The 25087-nt window shown below is 36.2% G+C and overlaps 1 protein-coding gene across 2 annotated transcripts; it reads right to left on the bottom strand.

The window, feature by feature from the left end:
- Window positions 1–4923: 4923 nt before the first annotated feature.
- On the bottom strand, window positions 4924–23495 carry LOC307052495 (dual specificity protein kinase CLK4-like; the record flags this gene model as incomplete). 2 transcript variants are annotated; one of them, XM_079703425.1, is made up of 13 exons in its annotated part: window positions 4924–5064; window positions 5147–5237; window positions 5959–6038; window positions 8835–8917; window positions 11677–11806; window positions 12057–12151; window positions 12358–12524; window positions 12617–12733; window positions 15679–15745; window positions 16376–16466; window positions 17519–17654; window positions 18195–18281; window positions 23335–23495. In XM_079703425.1, the coding sequence occupies 13 exons, from the start codon at window positions 23493–23495 to the stop codon at window positions 4924–4926; spliced, it is 1446 nt and encodes a 481-aa protein (XP_079559551.1). The 2 variants fall into 2 exon arrangements, with proteins under 2 accessions (XP_079559551.1, XP_079559552.1); XM_079703426.1 differs by having other exon boundaries at window positions 17519–17672; window positions 18213–18281.
- Between the last annotated feature and the right edge of the window lie 1592 nt (window positions 23496–25087).

The following is a 25087-nucleotide window of genomic DNA, read 5'->3' as shown; positions in this document are numbered from 1 at the left end:
CTAGTAAGAAGTCTGAGCTCTTTTAATTCATTGAACTGCTACCCCAAAGAATTAACAGACATGTAAGAAATGAACAAAAAGGGTCGGGATGCTTCTTTATATTTCAATTTCAATCTACAGGGTTTACTAGATCCAAATTCAATGTTTTTGTTTTAAAGGCAGTGATACCCCACAGGTGCTGTGTATTTCCTATTGCATCACCTCAGACGCATATCAACACATCTATCTGGTTGCCAACCTGAGGTTCAGCCTGATCCTTTCATTATGAAGTTCTCCATCAGTTTTCCCCTCATGGTTTTAGCATCCACTGATGATTGGTGCCCAAATATATTATTTCATAAAGAGTAGCAACACAGTGTATTTCTAACATCCCTTCTGTATTTATCAGAAGGAATACTATAAAAAACTTCATTAACTATCAGTTTACAGGATACGTGGGGACTAGAGGAAAGGACACCACTCCAATGAAATATTGAATATGGGAAATTCTCTAAAGACAAATGACCAAGTTTCAATTAGCAAAGAAATAAAAAGAGGAGAAAAAGGCACATAGTGATTAAGAGATCTGAGACAAATTAGCTATGTGTGGACCCTGACTCGGTACTGATTCAAACTAACTTAAAATAACTCTTTAGACAATCATGAAACTTTAGAGACCCTACCAGATAAGGAATTATTTTGTTAGGTGTGATACTCGCATTAGAAACTCATGGTAAAAGATATACAGTACAGAAATATGGATGAAATGGTAAATGACATTTGTACTTAAATGCAACAGGAAAATAAGTTGGGGAACTGATGAAACAAAATTTGCAAAATGCTTTTGATTTTTTAAGCTGGGCTATATATATTTAGAGGTTCATTATTCAACTTTTGCATTTTATTTTTAAAAATCACTAACATAAAACTGGCCGAAAAGGCTAGACTGGCCAAGGAGTTGTAAAGCCAACCTGACTTAAAACTTTACCTTCCCTCTATGAAAATATGGAAAAAATAAAATCAATTAACCAACTAATTGATCATTTGATCAACTCTTTTAAGAATTAAAATTGTTTCTACCTATTTATTTGCAAACGTGCAATCTACTAAGCCAACAATTACTGACGCTATTAATACTGTTAATGACTCATGAATTCTTCTGTTCTATTTGAAAAGGTTGCCTTTTTTTGTTGTTGGCTGCTTGGCATGTGGGATCTTAGTTCCCTGACCAGTGATTGAACCAGTGCCCCCTGCAGTGGAAGCAGAGTCCTAACCACTGGACCACTAGGGAATTCCCTGAAAATGCAGCTTGTTAAACGAAGTACTAGATGTGCAAATTTACAAATTTTTTAAAACTTATTTATTTTTGGCTGTGTTGGGTCTTCATTGCTACGTGCGGGCTTTCTCTAGTTACGGTGAGTGGGGGCTACTCTTCATGACGGTGCGCAGGCTTCTCATTGTGGTGGCTTCTCTTGAGCAGCACAGGCACTAGGCATGCAGTCTTCAGTACTTGCAGCACATGGGCTCAGTAGTTGTGGCTCTCGGGCTCTAGAGCTCAGGCTCAGCAGTTGTGGCACACCAACTTAGGTGCTTCCGCCATGTGGGATCTTCGCGGACCAGGGCTCGAAGCTGTGTCATCTGCATCGGCAGGTGGGTTCGTAACCACTGCACCACCCTGGAAGTCCCTGGATGTTTAAATTTAAAATACCTTACTTGCACCAAATTTTGTGGGAATCAGAAATTTCAAACTGGAAATGAGTTAAAAAGCCAGGCCACTAACTGACAAAGTGTTTCTTCATTCCAGGATGTCAAGATAAGTTTAAATATAGGTTATCTGCCTATCTACTTAAAACAGAGTATATTTTAAAATTATCATACCATTTTAACCATTTTGATGGTTGAAGCTATGTATCAACTACTAAAGAAAAACGTGAGAAAAATGGAATCCAAGTAATTAAACTATTAGCCATTACATTCATTTCATCCCATTTCACAGAACCATGAACAAGAATCAAACTGAAGTTTTTAACTCAGTAAGGTGTATTATCACAAGAAGGCACAATGCTAGAATCTAGGATACCTGAGTTTAAGTCACAATTCAGCCGCAATTATTAGGAGTCGTGGCTGAGTCATTTCTAATTTCTCTAGCATCAAGCCCTTCAAGATTATTCAGAGGAATAGTTTTCAGTTGTACGAACTACAAAACTCCACTGGGTATTTTTCTACTGTCCACTGGATAAGTCAATTTTATTCGTCTACTCCAAAAATTTTGATGAATGCATGGATGAGAACACCTGGGCAAATAAGCAGTAGCAGAAAACACTGGAAATAACCTATTTAGTTGCACTTTTAAAACTAGGTTTGACGTCAATGGAATTTCTAGAAATAGTAAACTATGAGACATCAAATCATGAGGGAAAATACCCAGTTACAAACGATCCATATTTATACACTGGCCATTCTAAACCTTTCCTGTTAGTGCTGAAGCTCCCAACACTGTCAAATAAAAACCTTGTGCTTTAAGAAATTGACTCCAGAAGTACAAGGAAAAAGGCAAATAAGAGTAGGAACCTGAGGGTTCACAGAAGCTGGGAAGGAAGCTTAGCAGTAGACACTCATATGATACCAGAGGTATCATCCTCACCACTAAACTTTTCTTCTATCCTACCTAATTCACTGAAGTTTCACTTTAATTCCTAAACTTCCATGAATTAAGCCTGGGAATTAGCAAATACCCTTAGTGAAGAATGTAAATACTTTTCAGCAGGGAAAGGGGTTAGCAATCATTAACTTCTTAGTAAGAAAGAGTGTGGATATTTTTCTTTCCTCCTATATCCTGAGATCAGCTACTCCAAAGGAATGAGTTTCTGATGGGGGAGAAAGTAAACATTAATTTGGGAACCTGGAGCACTTGTAGGGAAAGGTCGGGAGGCTTAGCTAGTACAGTGGCACTAGCAGTATGGAAATGCAGAGGAAAATAAAGGATGGCTGACTTCTTAAACTCTATAACGAGATTGCTGTGTAAAGGAAAAACCATTTCTTTACATCAAATGCTCCTTTAAAAAAACCTTATAACATATAACATAGTTGAACTATATGTGAACTGCATCAGAGGCCTAAGAATAATTTATGCAGTGATTCTATGGCAAAACTTATTTCAGCTTTCTTAAATTCCTAGTCAACTTCAGGAACATAGCTTTACTATATGTGCAAATGCTACCAGCGGATCATGTAGAGAAACCCACTTGGTATCACCATTTGTCATACCAAAAAATTACATGCATTTTATGTTCAGAATACAGATAAAACTCAAATCTTTGGTAATACACTTCAGAAATGGGAATACTTTTAACAAAAAACTTTATCTGGATAAGCAATCATGAATTCTACAACAAAAAATATTTTTACCTGGCAGACTGATCAATAGTTTTTGGGATTTTTTTACTAAATTAGCATTTACTATGTAGTTTTTTTTGTTTGTTTGTTTGTTTGTTTTTTTGTGGTACGTGGGCCTCTCACTGTTGTGGCCTCTCCCGTTGCGGAGCACAGGCTTCAGACGCGCAGGCTCAGAGGTCATGGCTCACAGGCCTCGCCTCTCCGCGGCATGTGGTATCCTCCCGGACCGGGGCACGAACCCGTGTCCCCTGCATCGGCAGGCAGACTCTCAACCACTGTGCCACTAGGGAAGCCCCTACCATTTAGTTTTTCATGTGTAAACAGGTAAACAGAAAAAAATACCTACAGACAAAAAGTTCATTATGTTAACCAATCAGGGTCTGGAAATTTCTGCAGTTTTCTTCCCAAGTGTTCTCCGATCAAATCATCTTTTTTTTTTTTTTTGCGGTATGTGGGCCTCATGCTGTTGTGGCCTCTCCCGTTGCGGAGCACAGGCTCTGGACACGCAGGCTCAACGGCCATGGCTCACGGGCCCAGCTGCTCCGCGGCATGTGGGATCTTCCCGGACCGGGGCACGAACCCGTGTCCCCTGCATCGGCAGGCGGACTCTCAACCACTGCGCCACCAGGGAAGCAAATCATTTTTTTGTTTTCCAGTAAACAGTAACATAAATACAAATTGTTTAATAATAACCATAAAGTCTCATAGGCTGAGCTTTAAGTATTTATACTTCATATGGTAAGGAGACAGATATTGGACAATTTCTAGACTCCTAAAGATTTGGCATTGAAAACAGAAACCTCAGTCATCAGAATTCCTATTTCTACCTTTGTGACTAACTACATAAATAACCATTGGAAAACAGGACTTTCCAAGCTAACTTTCCAGTTAGACTTTAATCTTAAACGAAGTGTGTATGTGGTTTTATTAATCTATTACGATGCACAAGTTGGATGTCTTTCCATGAATGCTACTTACCACCACTGACATCACCCAATGAAACAGAACACAATACTTACAATTTAATGAAATTCCAACAGCAAACAGTTCCTATGGATTTTGGTTTCTAATACCTGACTACCTAAAGTTAATAATACTTATTACCTGTTCAACAATTACAGAAAAATCTTTTAAAGTTAAGGAAAGTTTGAGGTAAATAAAGAATATTCATTTAAGAATGAAGTAGTCAAGATTTCCTTTTACTCAAAAAAAACAAAAAACAAAACACAAAAATCACTTCCAAGAGTCAACCTCCATGTACAAAAAGGCAAGATCAATCACTGGACACAAAGGATATTCCAAAGGTCTTTAAAAATGGTAATTAATCTCCAAAAAGGAAAATTAATTTTATCTTTTATATTTCATTCATTATCAAGACCATATTTGCTTAACAAGATAATTATGCGATTGATACAAAACATACAGCATTTACACTTAACTGTACAAAATAATTTAAGGTTTATAAAAATATTAGAATGTTTAGAGTTGACTGACACAGTCTTAAATAATCTCTTCTAGAGAAGTATAGTAAGACCACTGATTTCCATTTTATTTCTTTTTTAATAAGTCAAAGAAAGGATGCTGCAATGCTTCATCCAAGGTAATTCTTTTCACTGGATCATATTCTAACATTCTTTGAATCAGGTCAAACAGTTTCTCATGTTCTTCATCATGACAGAGCATAAATTCCTGAGGGGAAAAATGACTTTGTTTAAGAAAGACAATAAAAAATAGTTAAAACAGGTTTTTTTGTGTGTTTTTTTTGTTTTACCTTTAATGGTTTGCAGCGTCTCATAACATATCTACCAGCAGAACTATGTTCCTCCCAATCTAGCTGATTATGATGAAAATACTTCTGTTTCCTATAGGAAAGAGAAGTATGGATTAAATTTTAAGAAAAAAACCCCCCAAGACCCACATTCTTACCCTGCCCCAACCAGGGGATTGGGGGAAAAGATGGAACCATAGACATCTCTCTATATATACATAAACATACAATTTCTAAAAATCTCAGCAATAATTATATCGGATACCTTATATGGTATTTTTCCTAATCTTGTGCCCTCTGAAGTTTTAGTATCCCACCTAAGTTGTACCATATGTGAAACAATGCCAGCTTCAAAAACAGAGGTTCCTAGATCCATTGCTGTAAATTCTGATTTCACTAGATCTGGAATGGGGCTAGAAATCTTTAACAATTCCCTGGATGACTTCTGCGGTGAAGCTATGTTTTGAAACCACTTATAGTATTCTTGTCCAAAGACGTACATGTGGTTTGCAACAGTCTGGAATTCAAATTTAGATAGGACTCCAAAATCAAGCTCTTTTTACTACTCTATGTATTATTTTTAAATCAACCTAGGAAAACATTTATGCAAAGGTTAACTTGAGTATAAAAACACCACTTTATTTACTGGATCACAAAGTAAATATTGCATTACTTTTCAAAAACTTGACTTCATGAAAAGAATTTCAAAATCTACAGTCTTTGGAATAAGCAATAACAACAAAGATGGGTTTTCTATAGTTTGAATATAGGCCACTGCATGTAGCCAATAAGGACTTTAATCTTAAAAAGCATACCTTGTTTTCTGAATCATGTGTGTTGGTATGGGTCCTAATATACGTTCCATCATTGCCAGGTGTTTTTTACTATGATGAGTCTAAAAAAATAGGAAAAAGAAACTTAGCACTTTCCATTTCCCTACATGCACATAAAAGGAAAACACAAGAAAACAGTGTTTCTGGGACTTCCCTGGTGGTCCAGTGGTAGAGAATACACATTCCAATGCGGGGGACATGTGTTCGCTCCCTGGTCGGGGAACTAAGATCCCACACGCTGCGGGCCAACTAAGCCTGCCCACCACAACAAGAGAGCCCATGAGCCACAAACTACAGAGCCCACACACTCTGGAACCCGCACACCACAAGTGGAGAGAGAAAACCCATGTACCGCAATGAGAGAGAATCCCATGTGCTGGAATGAAGACCCAAAGCAACCCCCAAAAAAGTAAATAAATAAATGTTAAGGAAAAAAAAGAATATAGTGTTTCCATAAAAGGACTAGATTAGACAGCTATACAATTTATATTACACTCTACTTCAAAGATGGAATAAAACTGAATGAGCTACACTGATTGTCTGATTTCTGAAATGAATTGGTAAGGTCTGTATAGCTGATTGAGGAACAACTTTTTAAGTATATTTTACTGAAGTACAGTTGATTTACAATGTTCGAATAATTTGTGTAATGTAAAACAGAACAGTTTTTCCTTATTTGTATTACTTGCACTGTTTAACTGAGGGATGACTGGGAAGATTACCAAAAACCTGGCTACTCATTTTATCGGTTGCTTAACTAACCTCCATTACCCAATGGATAGCAACTTTCTAACACTAATCCTAAACAATAAAAATACAGTCCCAATAATTCTTACAACAACCTTGTGGGAACATAACTTTCAAAGAGGTTAAGATACTAGCTCAGGCTCATATAGCTCATCAATGAGGAAACCTGAGCTGTGAACCCAAGTCAAAACTCATATTCTTAAATTACACAGTAACAGAGCTTTGGCTAAAGTAGAATATATTGTTAAACTAAATGGTACACTCCTAAGCAAAGGCCGGCAAACTTCTTCTGTAAAGGCCCAGATAGTAAATATTTTAGGCTTGGATGGTCACAGATGGTCTCCACCACATATTCTTTTGCATTTTTTAAAGCAGGCATCAGATAGGATATAGTTTGCCAATCCTTGCTCTGAAGAGCAGAGTCTATGTGCAATGCTTTTTAAATCCATTAACTACTGTGCCTAGCACACTGCTTTCAAAATGTTCTTAAGTCATGACAGGAATAAATAATACAAGCTCCATTATCTTCAAAAAGTTCCTTAGTTGAAGACTATTTTGGAGGGTGGAATTAAAATATAAACCACATCTCAAACCAAAGTTAATAATCGACGCTTAAGATCTCAGAATGATTTACAATCAGAAAACCATCTGAAGGATTTTATATGTGTCAGAATGAAGAAAGCATGCACTGTGCTCAACTTTTTCCTTGACCCTATAGCTTGCTACCAGAAAACCAGACACCACCCCCTAGAAATGTCCGACAGCTATGTTCTAGATATCAAACTTGTCTACAAACTCAGAGTACTTTTAACAGATCTCTATGGAGTAGACAGAAGTTTGGTGAGGTGCCCCATAACAGTGAACACATATATTCTGCAACAGCCACCTAAGTGACTTATAATTCATCACAGCTTCCTCCCTCCTCATCCTGCATTGCCATAACCTCAAAGCAACCTTGACAGTATTAGCCAGGAACTTCCTAACCACCCTCACCCCATCCAACAACACACCTTGATCAAATCACAACCCTGTTAAAGTTCTTCAATGGTTACACCACTTGAAGCTTTCAAGACTTTTAGTTTTCCGACATAAGCAAAATTATGAGGAAAACAAGTAGAGACCTAAATAACATTTTCTCCTTTTTGTTCTGCCAAGTAAGCCAATAACTATTATCATTTCATAGAGAAACATTTTAATACCAAAAAAAAAGGAGAGATAATTTCTAAATGAAAGCCAGAACGGCAACCCTACAAAATCATTTTCATTTTAGACTGGTCTACATTTGGAAACCACTGACTCCTAGGATAAAACAAATACCTTTCTATGGCAAACAAGTCCACTATGAATAAGTACTTGCATACTGACACCATTTTCCTATTTATCCAAGACACTCCGGCAGCACTATTCATCCTTCCTCAACTAGAGTAGCTTCCTTTATGCCTCTTGCATTTATGAATACCATTTCTTCCTGATATGGCCATCACACACTCTAGTTTTCTGACAAACTCTTACTCTTCCTTATAGCTTGAATTAAACTCCCTACTCCTCAGTGATGCCTTCTCTAAGGAAACTTAACCGTTCACCTTTTCTGGGTTCCCTTCTACATTGTTCCATTATAGCAAGTATCATATTGTACTGTACGTTTTCCCATGTCTATCCTGTGTATGTCTTCCTTGAGGAGAGAGATGCTGTCTTTTCATTTTTATACACACAGTGCTTAGAAATGTGCCTAGGGTGTCATACATGCTTAATACAACTTACTGTTTCTGAATTCTTTTAATAAAAGTGCAACATAACCAGAGCTGAATTAAAACTGACCATAGTAACACTAATGTAAATTTATGAAGGAGCATCACAATAAAATGGATCATAGGAAGTCAATATGAACCACGTGTTTAAAAGGTCCACATGCAGAATGAATTATGACCATTCACTGAGAGTATTTCATTCAACTATGGTTTTGGAGAAGGATGACTATTTTGCACATGTAACTTTACATCTTAAGAATAATGACACTATGGCAACTTTCCAATATGGAAACCAAAACTTTAACATGCCTTTAACATTAAAGCTCATTATGAATCAGTAAGTAACATTTACTAAACACATACCTGAAAGACTGTGAAACCAAGGTAATATTCAATAAGAATGCAACCTATGCTCCAAACATCACATGGCTGAGACCAACCTAAAGCTATTTAAAAACAAAACCAAACATTTTATTATGCAACAATTTTTAATTGCCAATACACAATATCTTTTCCTATGTGGGTGCTCTCTTTATATAGCCCATTTAGGAGAATATGATTGTAAATTCAGGGTTTACATTTTTAGTTTTATACCAAACATCATTCAGTATGCTTTCAGAGTCCTCCATATCCTTGTGTCAAATTACAGTATTTTAACCTGGGAGAGGAGGCATTTTATGGAAAGTAAGAGGGGTTAGCAAATATTCCATAGTCTCTGAATTGCTTGTGCAATGAGGAGCACTGTTATACCCACTTAACGGTTGTTCTATGAAATTTTACATTTTATTAGTGCAAACATAGGTCAATAATTATCCTCAGAGTGTAATTACTAACCCCTTATCAATTACCATCAGCTTGATATCTGAGTTTATTTCTTCCATTAAAAGAAATAGTAGTGTCACATAAATTATGTAAGAATTATAATGGATATTATAAGCAGTGTCACCCATAAGCAGAATTATACAGATATTTAAAGTTCACATAGAGAGGTATCTATATATGTACTTTCAGGTTGTCTATACATGATCATATATTTTCTCCTTCAGAATTCTCAATAGTAACATTATTCAGAAAAGAAAAAAACACCTAGCCTTAAGTCTATATCTAGTTAGAAAGGAAAAGAGTAAACCTAAAACCTACAGATGTTTTAAACTTTTAAAGATTAAGTTTTAATAAAAAAATAATGTCCAAATAAAACCTACTTTAAAAGACATTTCAATTACTTTCAGTAACATTACTGAATTTAAAGACAAAGGAAGAAACAATATATTCAAGGAACTTGACTATGATTTAGCCATTTTTGTTAACCCTCATCGTACTTATCACTTGAATAAAAGGATAATGGAGCATGGTTTCTACTTACAGTAACACAAACAAAATCTGCAAATGATAGAGCTTGGATCTAAGATGAAAGTTTTCTTTTCCAGCCACTCCTGTCTCCCAGTCCAGCTTTCTCCCAAGTGACTGTAAACTACCTCATTCTCTTATGGCTCAGCTCTCATACTCTTTGGAATTTCACATCATTCACTTTTACCAACTTCTGTTTACTACCAACACCCAAGACATGAGACCAACTGCCCTCCTCAGTGGTGGCACCTGACAACATCTTCCTCTTCAACCTAATTCTGCCTTAATCCTCAGGAGTAACACTTCACAAACACACAAAGAACCCTTCTAATCTTCCCATCTGTTCATTTCTTTTCCTCAAGACCAATAACCCCAATTTCAGATTTATATCAACTATCCCCAGCCTGGCCACACATGGGACTGTATTATTACTAAGAATCACTGTATCTTACGCAATCTAGGAGGAGGCCATTAACTAACTGTAAGATACACCACTGTTTTATGAACCAATAACAAAGAAAAAATGCCTTTTTGTCTTATGTTTCCTCACATGTTAAAATGTGGAGAAAAATCTTCTTCTTAAAATTGATAAAACACAGCAAGTTATCTCTTTTTAAGCTCTGAAAATACCTCTCTGTCCACAATCTCTTCCCACACTCTTTTCTTTTACCTTCATTGCAGCCTTCAGTCCTCAACCATGAATACACTTTCTAAACTACTGCAACACAGCAGCTTCTTTCACACCATACTAAGCAGAAATCCTAGTAACATCAATCTCAAAGATGAGCTCCAAACCTGTGCTATCCTATGTGGTAGCCACTAGTCAAATGTGGTTATTTAAATCTAAAAGTTTAATTAATTTAAAATTCAGTTCCTCAGTCACACTGGCTATACTGAAAGTACACAGTAGTCTACGTGTGGCTACTAATGGCTACCATGTTGGATAGTGCAGATATACAACATTTCTATCATCATGGAAAGTTCTACTAGCCAGCACTACATACTATTCTTAATTTCCTGTCCCTTTTACTAATTCTTTACTCTAGGTAAACATCATTAGTTTGCTTTCACACTCATATTCTCAACTACCAAGTCCTCTTAGACAAAAGGTAAAAAGTGGAAAAGACTGATTCCACAAAGATGTTTTACTATCCAACCTCGGTTGAAACTTACTTTTGACAAAGTAATATGCTTATACCATTTAACTATCTCCCAATATCACCTGATCTGAATTTTTCCCACTGTCTCCAAGCCCCCAAATCCATCTCTGACTTCCTTGCTCTATCAACATGACTCGGTCTCGAACTTTTAAATTTTGAGGCATAAGATGCGCTCTCCCTCACTGAGTTCCCTTTTATTAATATTGAAAAACCCTGCACCTTAACTAATTTCCCATGTCAAAGATGATCAAAGAAGCTCTCCTCTTAGACTAGCCCCTCTTTCTTCTCCTCTTAACCTCCATCCACCCTACATCTAGACGTCTGCCAGCCAAATCTTTAGCATTTTCACCAGCACCATGCTTTGTGATGAGACGAAAAGAGGTGCCCACATCGCTTCAAAATCACACTGCTGTCATGTACTTAGCCAATACAGCTTGTTCTCTTATGATCTTGTAAGACTGACTTGTTCAAAAAGAACCACCACCTGGAATATCTTTACAGATGATATCACATTTTTCCCACTAAGGAAAAATATTTATAGCAATGTCCAGAAAGCTTTTATGAAAACAGAAAACATTTTCTGTACACTGCTAAGAAAATTACAGCTATCCCCCAACTACCTGCCCCCCAATAAAAGCTATAGAGAACAAAAAATCTCTTTTTCAATTAAAATATCAGGAAGTCTGGTATCTACTAACCCAAAATGACCTCTGGAGCTCTGTAATGCCGTGTAGATACCAAAGTGCTATGATGTTCATCATCGTATGTTGCACTTCCTAAGTCAACAATTTTGATATCTGTGTTTTTCAGTGTGCGTTCATCACGTTTCTAGAGATACAGTTAAGTAAACACAAAGATCAATAAAGATATGAAATATTTTATAGCACTATCCAAAAGGCTTGCACATGAATTCTCTTTCTGATTTTCAAAATAACCCCATGAGAAAGGCAAAGGATTACCCTTATTGGGTTAAACGTCAGGATATAATAAGTCTCAAAGGTAAAATTCCTCATCCAAGGATCACCAAGCTAAATTAATTTTCAAGACAACTACCAAAATTCAAACAAGTGTAACTTACTATTTTTGAATTATACTTGACTACATAGTCAGACTCCACAAATAAAATATTTTCAGGCTTCAGATCTGTATGGGTTAATTTATTATGATGCAAAACTACAAAAGAACCAAAAGACATTATTAGTTTCACTTACAAATTTAATCTGTACCGGGGGAAAGGAGAATTGGTAGTAGAGGTAGGGATCAAAAGTGGTTTCATCTTTACTTGCAACGTGCATTTTTAGTGACAATGGTTTGACATGTTGCTTGTCCAATAAAACCTTTAATTTACTGGTATTTAAAAATTTAACAAGTATACTTACAATTTATTGACTGACAGATCTGATATGCCATTTGCCTGATATGGTCAATTTGAAATGGCAGAAAGCTATTTTCTTTAATGAAATCATAGGTACTAAGTCCCAGGAGTTCGAACACAATACAAATATGACCATGATGATCAAACCATTCTAGCATCTGGACACATCGGCTAAAACAGATCAGAATAAAAATAATTCAGTTCACAGAATTCTGATTTTTTCATGTAACATAATGGATCACAGTTCCAAGTTTATTACTTACAAGACATTATTGGGATCAGTACTATTTAAATGCTCTAATACTTCGATTTCTGAATGAGCTGCTTCACGATAGTGTCCCACATTTTTTATGATTTTCACTGCTACATGTATGCCACCCCTTAAAAACAAAATGAAAATGGTAAATGTACAGAAGGGCGTTGAAGACATTTATCCTCTAAAGCAGCTGTCCCCAAACTTTTTGGCACCAGGGACCGGTTTCATGGAAGACAATTTTTCCATGGTTGGGGGGAGGGTGTGATGGTTCAGGTGGTAATGCAAGCTATGGGGAGCAGCAGATGAAGTTTCACTCGCTCTCCCACTGCTCACCTACTGCTGTTAGGCCCAGTTACTACCAGTCCACGGCCCAGCGGTTGGGGACCCCTGCTCTAAAGCATCATCTTATTAACTACCAATCACTCTATGCTATTTCCCTAAAATAATCTTTCAGGATATATTATAGCAGATCTATAACCTTTTTTTCAAAACATTTTGACAAAATATACATTATACAGAGTGATGATTTCTCTTAATACTTATGAACGTTAATGTTTGTTTCCAAAAGTTTAAATTTACCTAGATTTTATAAGTAGTTTTTTTTAAAAAAGGATAAAAATATAAACCTTGAACATACTACTGCTGAAAACATTCACTCATTCACCAGGCTAGACCGACTGTGCCAGATGTTGCATTGGAATCACGGTTAAAAAGAGCTTGTCCCATGTACCTCACAGTCTAATGGAAAAGACAGACACTTGAACAACTTATCATAAGGTTAGAAGTGCCTGGTATAAGGAATAGAGAGAAGAAAGAACCTAACCATCAGAGTTAGGGGAGTTCAGACTTCTTCAGAGAAGAAAGACAACTATCAGTTAGTTAGATAATTCTGGCAAAGGAGACACCAGCAATAAGTCATCAAGCCAAAAAACTGTTTAGTGCATTCACGGATGCAAATAGGTATAAATAGCAACCATGTAAGGCAGCGTGTTTTAGACCGGGGCATCTGTAGTACTTCCTAAAAAGTACAGAGGGAATTCCCTGGTGGTCCAGTGGTTTACGACATGAGCTTTCACTGCCGTGGGCCCAGGTTCAATCCCTGGTCGGGGAGCTGAGATCCCGCAAGCCACGTGGCACGGCTAAAAAAAAAAAGCCGTAAATGATTTTGAGGAAAAGGATTTCCAAATCTTCAGCTTCCTTCTGTCCTCTTTTCTAAACCTGATCTTCTTGAATACAAGCCAGCAGTCAACCCTGCATTTTTCACTATAGCCTTCCCATATTACAAAAGAGAACCCCATGCACATGAATTTAATATGGCAAGGTTTGTGCCCTAGGCTGTTTATAAAAAAGCAAAAAAAGTCTTTGAGGCAAAAATTTTTCTAGTGGCTGGATAACAAACCTATTCCGAACTCATTTCTTTTGACAAGGTCCCAATGAAGTTGTGGGCTGATATATAATCATCAAAATAAATTTTTAATGATTTATCTCCCTATGATGTATAGCATATATCTCAAGAATTAAAAGAATTACTATAAAACTGCTGTGACAAAACTTCTACTAGTCTCATCTATTTCATCATATGGACAAGTTTTCTAACTGCTAATAAGCTATAAAAATGAACATTGCTAATAGCTATAAAAATGAAAAATGGATAATGGTGTTAGCTAATGCTACTATAGGAATCATATTGCAGTATATAAATGTTTCAAACCAACGTTATACACCTTAAACTTACAAGCTTTCATATTACTTGTCAATTAAAAAAAAAAGAAAAATGGAAACTTAATGCTAAAACAGTAAGATTTATCTATGGACACATGAACTCATTTTTTAAAGGCCCCAACCATCTCAATAAAAGATATATTTTCAATTACATTGTATGTTTTAGGTCTAATAAGTATCAAAATTTGTAACAGATTTGTACTTGATCAATTGAATACTGTTCATTGGAATATCTCAAATACTCAAGTCTTGGAACCTCAAGTAATTTTTAAAAGACCTAAACGGGACAACTAGTGAAATGTGAATCAGGTTGTAGATAAGCTGGCAAAACTTGAAAATACATATAACATGTAAATATAGAGAATGATTAAACACTGTAAAATGTTAACATTTGTGGAATCTGGGTGAAGAATAGATGGGAATTCTTAGCAACTTTCCTAAGTCAAATTATTTCAAAATATCTTAAAATTTTACTGTATGTTCACATTTTTGTCATAGAGAGGAAAGGGTGATAATAAAAGACATTTACAATAATATTCTTTATGAAGAGTGAAGTAAAAGTTACGTTCAAGATAAAGCATTTCTAAGTATTCAAGAAAAGTTTGTTAATGGATGACAGGAGGTATCAAACTGTTGTATTTAGATTCCCCCAAACATATTTAGAAAGAGAAATATGTTTTTTTTTTAAAAATCACCATTTACAATAAGCTGGAAATTACATCCTCAACTATTTTATGATGAAAAGTTTAGATGTCAATTTAGAAATGTGCAGTTTCCACTAAACTGTTTTAAGACGTTCACTTACAAAAAAACTTGCAACCACAGAATAGAGATCCTAGAGGAAAACATGAAAATGAAGCAGAGAGGGTCAAATAACAAAAAGTTTAGTATAACTCATTAAAGAATCTGGACTTTATTCTGTAGGCTTCAAGTAATATAATTTATTTATAGTTTGAGAAGCTAACCCTAACGTGCAAATATTATCCTTTGGAAATAAAAGTTTTTGAACCAAGAAGATTAGACATGCTAATTTATTGTCTCTGCAATTCAAAAGTAGGGTAAAGCACTCCGAATCTCTTATAGAAAGCTAAGGACCTAAGTTCTGGGAAAGTCTTCACTTGAACACTGACATTAATTTCAATGAACTCCATCTGATAAAAATTTTCAGCATTCTTGGTCAAAATCCATACTTATGGTAAATAAATCATACACAGTTCAAGAACTTTTGAATACTTATACCTCCCAGGAAAACACATAGCTACCACTTAAATTCCATTTCATCTAAATTATGGATCCTTCTCCACCAAAAATATCAGAATGTTCAAAAAAGAACAACAACAAACTTACATGCCATGATCAATGCACTCTACAACTCTGCCAAAGGTCCCTTCTCCCAAAGTGTTCACGATTTCATCTAAAGTGAGGGGGGAGAAAGAAGTGTAAGTACATGAGTACAAATTATCAGTTATTCAAATAATGAATGCTTAAGTGTGGAATTTTTTCAAATGCTCTCTATTAAAGCATAATTAAGGTTCCAGCACTCAAATTATTTTATTTTCAGCTGCTACAAAAATAATTTAGATAGAGCTATCTTTCTTGCTCTAATCTCAAATTCCACTGATTATTTTGGAACTTTAGAGTAGAAATATTTAAACTCTATAGAAAAGAAGAAATACAAAAGAACAACAAACAAACCCACAAAAAACAAAACAAAAAAGCAATGAAGAGTTCTTTAGCCCCCCACTGACAAACTATTCTTTTTTTTTTTTTTTTTTTTTTTTTTTGCGGTACGCGGGCCTCTCACTGCTGTGGCCTCTCCCGCTGCGGAGCACAGGCTCCGGACGCGCAGGCTCAGCGGCCATGGCTCACGGGCCCAGCCGCTCCGCGGCATGTGGGATCTTCCCGGACCGGGGCAAGAACCCGTGTCCCCTGCATCGGCAGGCGGACTCTCAACCACTGCGCCACAAGGGAAGCCCTGACAAACTATTCTTAAAAAGATTATTCTGTCTGCAAAGTTTAAAAAGTGTTGAAAAATATTCTATACATCTTGCTTTTAGAACGTCTCCACTTTGACAGATAAGGTGACCCTCTTCATCATCTTCTATACTCCTGGATCTTTTCCTTCGGTGGCTCTTCTGGAATGGCAAGTGGGCAGCACCAAGATCGTCCAGCCAATCAATATAGCAGAGTGAATTCAGGGCAGAATACGCAATTCATTCAGCGGGGAGATATTCAGGCATTCAGATAAGCACCAGGCCACGAACAGTTGGCAGGAGCAATTTCAAATTCAGTCCCCAGAAATTCACAGGACACAGTTTATGTTACAGAAGAAAAACATGGCAAGATTTTCAGATAAGATACTTAAAGTGGCAATAGAAAAATCAACACAATTGTCTCTAAAATACTGACTTAATTGAAGTCTGAAATTTAAAGAATGCAATGTCATGATCTATTAATCTCGTTATAAAATAGCCTATGCTGTGAGTTGAGATGTCTAGTTTGTCAGGAAAATGTTTTAAAATGTCAAGATTAGTTCAAATTGATACTTAGCAATATTTTTAAACATACTTGATTAAAATAAAAGGGGAAAATAAAGGCTAATGTCAATGTTCGATCTAATCAATGATAGTTCTACTGAAGAAAACTTGGGGAGGAAAATAATAATTCATAGTTTACTGCAAACAAGTGAAGATTCATGAGTGTAAAAAAAAAGGGCAGGCTTTCTGGACAATAATTTCCCCTTCAGCACCCACTTTCAGAACTCCAGTGGAACTAATTGCAGACTGTGCTATACACAGGGTAAGTATCCGCCAGTGCAACTTTCTACATTTGTCTCCAAGTACTGGGAAAGGGGTTTCTTTTAAAGTAAAAAATCTTTAAGATGAAAGAAAAGATGGGTGCTTCATCTTTTCGTATGATTATGTTATAAAAGATAAAAATATTTTTAACATTAAAATCAAGAACCTCATGATCTGGTCTGCAGAAAATGAGTAAATGTGGGCAAATGGGGACTAACTAATAAATGCAGATTAGTGGTAAGAATTTGGAAGTTTCCTTTAAGGATTCAAGTAATATAAACACAATTATATTCATATAGTATTATAAACTTTTTCAAACTTATTGGCTCAGTAAGAGCTTTTACACACAAATAAGTATCCACCCAAAATAAACACAAAATCAATCATACCGAACGTGACTGATTACTTGAACAGGGTCTATTATGCTTCCTTTTAGGACTGCTTCTCCAGCTTTGGACTGAAGATTTACTGCAGTGGATTCGATAACTGCTTTCAGTGTCTCTGTGATAACGTCTAGGAACATATCTTTTGCAGTAGTCATTTCTGTATTCATCCATGTTAGGAATATATCTTTTGCAGTAGTCATTTCTGTATTCATCCATCTTAGGAACATATCTTTTGCAGTAGTCATTTCTGTATTCATCCATGTTAGGAACATATCTTTTGCAGTAGTCATTTCTGTATTCATCCATGTTAGGAACATATCTTTTGCAGTAGTCATTTCTGTATTCATCCATGTTAGGAACATATCTTTTGCAGTAGTCATTTCTGTATTCATCCATGTTAGGAACATAACTTTTGCAGTAGTCATTTCTGTATTCATCCATGTTAGGAACGTATCTTTTGCAGTAGTCATTTCTGTATTCATCCATGTTAGGAACGTATCTTTTGCAGTAGTCATTTCTGTATTCATCCATGTTAGGAACGTATCTTTTGCAGTAGTCATTTCTGTATTCATCCATGTTAGGAACGTATCTTTTGCAGTAGTCATTTCTGTATTCATCCATGTTAGGAACGTATCTTTTGCAGTAGTCATTTCTGTATTCATCAATGTTAGGAACATATCTTTTGCAGTAGTCATTTCTGTATTCATCAATGTATCTCCGGTCCGGATAATATCTCTCATTAAAGAACCTTGCTCCTAAATAATGACTGCAAACACATTAAAGGATTTAAAATTACTCTCTTCATTCTAGAACATTTTAACGTTTAACCACATTTTAACGTGGTTAAAATAAAACATTCTCTCAAGAATTCCTGGTTTAAACAGCTAACTCAATAAAAGAAAAAAATACAAATTGATGAATTAGAATTTATATTTAACTTACAAAACTTAAATAATTTTACTTTAACCAACAAGCAAATGGGTACATATATCTCTATTAATATATACTGCTATGAAGGAACAAACCTTGTTTCAAATCACTCAACATATTCAGTGTTTACTTGATTATGTGTCCCTTTACCTTCTGGTGAAAGTTAAGACCAAAAATTCACAAAACTGCTCTTCTGAAATTCATCAATCTTATGATATATGCATCTGTAACTAAGCTCTCTTCCTTTTTGCAGAGCCACACACAACATGAGGCAGGCAAAACAGGATTCCTTTCCTTCTTAATGTAAGTTAGGTATCTCTGGCACACAGAGTTCTTTCACGAAAGGTGTATTAGAGCTAAAAGGAATCTTAAATATATTTCAGGCCTTTCATTTTACAGATGACTACACTGAGATCCCTAGAAGGAAAACGATTTGCCATGGTTGTAGAGCACATTCTAAATCCTATTGTATGTGCCAGTATTATTACACACACCACCTATTCCATCTCCTCTCCTCTATTTCGAGCTTCCTGTATCTTTCTGAGAAATAGAAAGCACAGCTTTTGAAAACTGCTTCATGTGCCAAAAATATCTAAAATATATCCCCCTCAAATGAGAAAAGGTTCTTGTAATTGCTTGCTTAGGATTTCCCAACCCCCTACTTCCCTTTGCATTTTGAATTTCCTGTCACTCCTGCTTGTGAAATAAACAAGAATTCAGGGAAAACAACATCATCTGGTGCCATAGTGCTTAACTTCTTTTTTTTTATTTTTTTTTTGCGGTAGGCGGGCCTCTCACTTTGTGGCCTCTCCCGTTGTGGAGCACAGGCTCCGGATGCGCAGGTCCAGCAGCCATGGCTCATGGGCCTAGCCGCTCCGTGGCATGTGGGATCCTCCCGGACCGGGACACGAACCTGCGTCCCCTGCATCAGCAGGCGGACTGTCAACCACTGCGCCACCAGGTAAGCCCCATAGTGCTTAACTGCTGAATCTACAGATCCATTTGAAAATCTAATTGAGAGGTATGGACCCTCTCCCCTAAGAAACAAACAAATGCATAAACAAAACTTGGCAAGGAATTTCAGAGATCATGGACCTCAGGAAGTCAATGGATTCCAGTTAAGCAGCCTTGATTTGATGGAAAGAAAAAGACAGAGTCAATTGGCCCAGTTTCCTGTCCCCCTCTCTACCTGGGATGAGTATTCTTTTCAACAGTGTGAAGCTTCAAGAGGGATGCACGTGGAGCACTGAGAGAGAGAGAGAGGGGACACCTGCCCAGTCAGACACACCAGCTAAAATAATCCTGACAAGCAATGGAGTGAGAGATGTTAACTAGACTGTCCTCACTAACCTCGTTCTTTTTCCCAGAATATGTTGTCATTCTTTTTTCACAGGAGGCTGGCTTATGCAAAAATAAAGGAGAAGCATCTCTAAAACTGCTACTCAACAGGGCTGGCATCAAATCCAGGCTGGGGGGATGCAGAAACACCCTTTCCCCAGTGTCACCCTTAAGTTCTAGCCATTGGAGAAACAACTCAGGATATTAGGGTCTAAATCTGGGTTTAAGTCAGGGATCTGATCAGTTGCTTAGAACCGTTAAGGGAGAGATCTACAATACGTCAAACTAGAAATTACCATACTCTAAAGGGCATCGGTTTAATTCTGTAAGGCATCCTTCCCATAAAAGTCTAAAATGTATCGGAAAACTCTAACACTAATAATCCTTAGCTGGACTAGTGCATGAAATTAGAGCTGCTGATAATCCATAAATAATCTATAGAATAACAAACATGGAGTGAAGTAATACTATGAGGATAAACTAAAAAGATGAGGACCTCTTCAGCCTACAACAACCAAGGCTTAGAGATTATATAAACAAAGTCTACAGAATTATAAAGGCTATATGGACAGAGTGAACAGGATGAACAGACTGATTGAATTTCTAAAACTAGTCACTGAATGTCCAGTGAATATTTCACTGTAGTTCTTTTTTTTTTTTTTTTTGTGATATGTGGGCCTCTCACAGTTGTGGCCTCTCCCGTTGTGGAGCACAGGCTCCGGATGCGCAGGCCCAACGGCCATGGCTCACGGGCCCAGCCGCTCCGTGGCATATGGGATTTTCCCAGACCGGGGCACGAACCCGTGTCCCCTGCATCGGCAGGCGGACTCTCAACCACTGCGCAACCAGGGAAGCCCAACTGTAGTTCTTTAAAACAGCCAAGACTAATGAGGCTATGGGCATTCGTTTTTATTTCCACACAGGTCCTGTGGAAGATAAAAAATATATGAGGCAAAATCCCTGCCAACAAATAACTGTTCAATTTGAGATTACTCACACAAAAATAAAACAAAACTCAACAATGCAGGAAATGCTGAAAGCCTGGATATGAGTGCTTAGGAGAAAAAACTCAAAATGCTTAAAATGGTCAGGGAAGATTTCGTGAAAAAGAAGGGAAGAGTTGCATCTTATAGGGACATCAGGATTTGGACAAAGTAGGAAGTAGAAGAAATGCCAGGAAAGAAAAATGGCATATTACCATCTACATTTATAGAGTACTTTTAGCCAGAATGGTTTAGACATGAGTTTGCCTACATGTTACTTAGGAAATACTAAGTAGACAATTTCAGCAAGAGCAATTTTCACATAGGGGAACATAGGCAAATAAATAAGCTGGGAACAGATCATCCAAAATCTTGCATGCCAGGCTAAAGGGCTTAAAACAGTGTTTCTCAAAGGGTGGTCTGTTTACTAACAATATCGAAATACTGAATTTTTAAAAATGAAGATCCCTGGACCCCAGGTCAGACTCACTGAATAATCTGGTAATATGCATTTTAAACATACCTCCAAAGTGATTCTATTCACACTAAAGTTTGAGAATCACTGGTTTAAGGCTTGATACTCTATGTTACAACAAGACATTTAAGGATATAAAATGTGTTCACAGTGTTCACAGCCACATCAGTCTTCCTGTGTAGAACTAATTGATTAAGCCTGTAGGAAGGGAGCAATTCACAGGTTACTTACAAATCAGAAAGAAAAGACACTCTGAAATATATAGGAAAAAACGTAAGATAATTGATATACAATAAAAGTGCTGATAAATCATAAGAAAAATATGCTTTAATAGAAAAAATAGGCTAAGAATACAAAAATAATGTTCACAATCAACTAGACTTCAATTAAAAAAATATTCAAGTGTTCAATAAGCACATGACAGAGGACAAATTCAGCAGAAATTTAAACATTCAAATGAAAAGAAAACACTATTCTTGGCATTTCAAAATAGACAAGACTGGTGACAGCATGTCGTAGGGAGTGTAACTTGGTACAAACTTTCTAGAAAAATATGTGGAAAAATATGTGAATATGTAGCAAGAGCCTTATAAGAGTTCACAGCCTTTCACTTGAAACTGTCCCTTCTTAGAACCTATTTTCAGGAAATATTCAGAGGCAAAGATTTGTATACAAAGATATTTTTCAGAAGAAATAACTTTACATCCAAATGGGGGACTAGCATCCTACCAAGAGTACCTTCTTTATATGCTTCTGTATTTTTCATTTTTTTCCCAATAATTTTACAAAAAAACACTCTTATAAAGTTTTGAATCTTGAAAAAGACTATTAGATTACTCCAGATTACAGAGAGCAATTACCACCAGACATCTCTGGTGCCAATATCAAAGAAGAAACTATTGGCCTAGTGGTTATTGCACTGACTCAGTATCATCTTTATGTGGTTAATTATGAATATGAATAACTGTTCATCATTCATATCACTTCCTTTCGACACATACAATGCCTAATAAATCCATGAATTGTTAGTACTATATGTTAAGCCTTACAGAGTATTTTGTAGTTATCTTAATATAGGGTACAGATATTCTTGTATAATACATTAATTAGCTCAGGTCATTGAAATCCTGGCATAGATTCTCCCTCTTCCCTCCATATGATGACGTGTGAAGAATGATTAGTCTGCACTGATTAACAACAAGCTCACTGTTCTACAGAACAAGTCTGTTTTGGCATGGAGAAGGAAAAAAATTGCATACTGTTTTTTAAAGTAACCCCAGTTGGCTAATTTAGAAAGCTATCTGGCAAACAGTTCCAGTGGAACATCTGCACAAAACAAGGAGAAAACATAGAACCAACAAAAACAAATGAGAAAGGGAAATTAATGGAGGACAGAATGAAAGAAACTCTATTCACCTAGGCTTTGTTTAATCATTTAGGAACTTGAAAAATTCCTTCAATTCTATATAAACGTAGTACCTCCAAATTTTACACTGGTAAGAATACAACAGAACAGGACACATGCCATTGGAAATTTTTATTGAGGCCCTTCTTACAACAGCCAAGCTTCTAAAAATCCCAAACATATCCACTGGCCTTATCTACAAATATAACCTGTAGAATACAGTATAAGCAACTAATCCCCAACACACTTTAACATTCTCACACACCACATGCTATTTTTCTCATCTGGATGAACTCTTCCCCACCCTTCATTAGCTCTCATTTGTGGAACCCTAAATAAGTGCCCCAATGTACAGCTCTCCCTACTACATACAAGTTAAAGGCACTCACTGGTCCTTTAATCACTTACTTAACTTTTGTGTGTCTCATTTCCCACAACTATATTACTGGCAGCTGGGACTCAATCAACTGTCTCCTACAGCTCCAAAATGGACACAGATATGTGAGAGTAGGAACTCTGTTCTATTCACAGAAGTGTCTAGCATATAATAGGAACTCAGTAAATATTTTCTGAATGAGTATTTGTTGACTGATTTATAAAACAATCTGACAGATGAAAGCTATATAAGCTAATGACAAGTCATTACAACTATTAGTGTTAAAATTGTACAAGTTCAAGCGTAATTTACCAATAAGATTCTTTAAGCTGGTGATGTGGTTTACAATGTTTGTTCTCTTGTGTACTACTGTGGGATCTCCTCTTCCATTTGTGACTTCCACTGTAGCTTTCATGTCCCCAGTTTTCTCTGTTATCCCAGTCAGGGCAGTGAGTTCTTTTGGAATGCCTCATCTGTTAATGGAAATGAAAAGTGAGTTGTGGAATTTACAGACAGTTATATTTAGTAAATCAAATATTTCATATTAATATTAATTAAATAGAAAAACCCCAGCACATGGGGTCCTACAGGTTCTAAAATCTTCATAGGTAATGGTTCCCAAGGCATGGAGGCACTATCCCACTGGTATGTCAGATGATTCTAAGTGTCATACACACCTAGTACTAAATGATAACACTGTGAGACCTTGATACATTTTCTTTCCATTCTTCTGGATAAATTCTCAGCTTGGTGCATATCTTCAACTAACACTTGCTAACTGCCATTTTTAAAAAAAGAGTCAGGATTCAGGCTTACAGCCTACAGTAGACAACAATATCTAGCTAGAAATTAATAACTTTTTTGGTTTTATTTTTATCATTACCTTCTTTCTGTGGTAAATTATTACTAATCTCTTAGATTATTGATATAATCAAATTATTAAGTTATTGATTTTAACTCTAAATGTGAACTAATTTAAAACAAATATCACAAGTGTCATGCAGCTTTGTTTAAATACTGTGATACAAATAACTGAAGTCAGAGAAACACTTAGGGATAGAATATAGGAGATGACTGTTTATTTTCAGATCATCCTGCAACCATTCTTAAAATTAAACATATTTGTTGTAGATCTGGGGTGCTAAAGAAATGAACCTATAAGGATGAATATGGTCACACTGAAATCAGATAATTGTGACAATTCCTCGACTCCGTCTACATCCTCACAGGTTCCATTCAGGATCAGGATCTGTGTTCTAACAATGTCATCCCTATCTGCCTCTTCCCATCTTAATTCTTTCACAAAGCAGTTAAGTTTTTAACAGTGATGTCCAAACTGTTGAAGAGGGTGAGGTTCACAACTCAGCAAGGAGCTGAAAACAGGTAAAATGGAGCAAAACCAACTTAGTTAACCTCCTTCAGTTAGCCCAAATGACTCAGTAACAAGCAAAAAATTCAAGTAAAAAATTTAAAAGATTTCAAATGAATTAAAAGACTTTAAAATGCGGCATCTCCTGGGAGGTATTCCCTAAGAAAATGTAGGTATCATGCCATCAGGGACCAAAGCCACCAAATATTTAGATCTTTTAACTCACTTCTCTTGTTGATTCTTAGGTCCAACAAAAATCCTAAAGCTCTAGTCAGGGTTCTCACTGGAAATTGATAAGTGGGCATTCTGATTTACATAGTCATTTGAATATGGGAAACTGAAATAAATGACATTACAAATTAACCTGAGCGAAAAGACCATCAGAAAAGCCATCAAAAAATTATATTTCTAGTGGAATTCTTCTAACCCTTCAATTACCCTAATTGTATTTTAACCACATAGGAAGTCTTTAAAATTGTTTAGTTAAGCATTCTTAAATCACAGCAAACAAAATTACAACATCTGATGACTGAGGTTTATTACTATGATTATTATAATTCATTTTTTGCAAAACACGTGTGTCTGCTTCAGTTCTGTTTTTTCCTTCTACTATCAGTAGGCCATAACTAGCTCACCAAGGCAGAATTCTTAAATACCCACAGTTATCAATATGCAAATATTAAAATAAGCATCTTG

This window comes from Hyperoodon ampullatus, assembly GCF_949752795.1.
Source record: "Hyperoodon ampullatus genome assembly, chromosome: 4".
In the NCBI taxonomy this organism is placed as follows: domain Eukaryota; kingdom Metazoa; phylum Chordata; class Mammalia; order Artiodactyla; family Ziphiidae; genus Hyperoodon; species Hyperoodon ampullatus.
The sequence above is the reverse complement of the archived record's forward strand: the minus strand, read 5'-3'. Positions and strand labels throughout refer to the sequence as shown.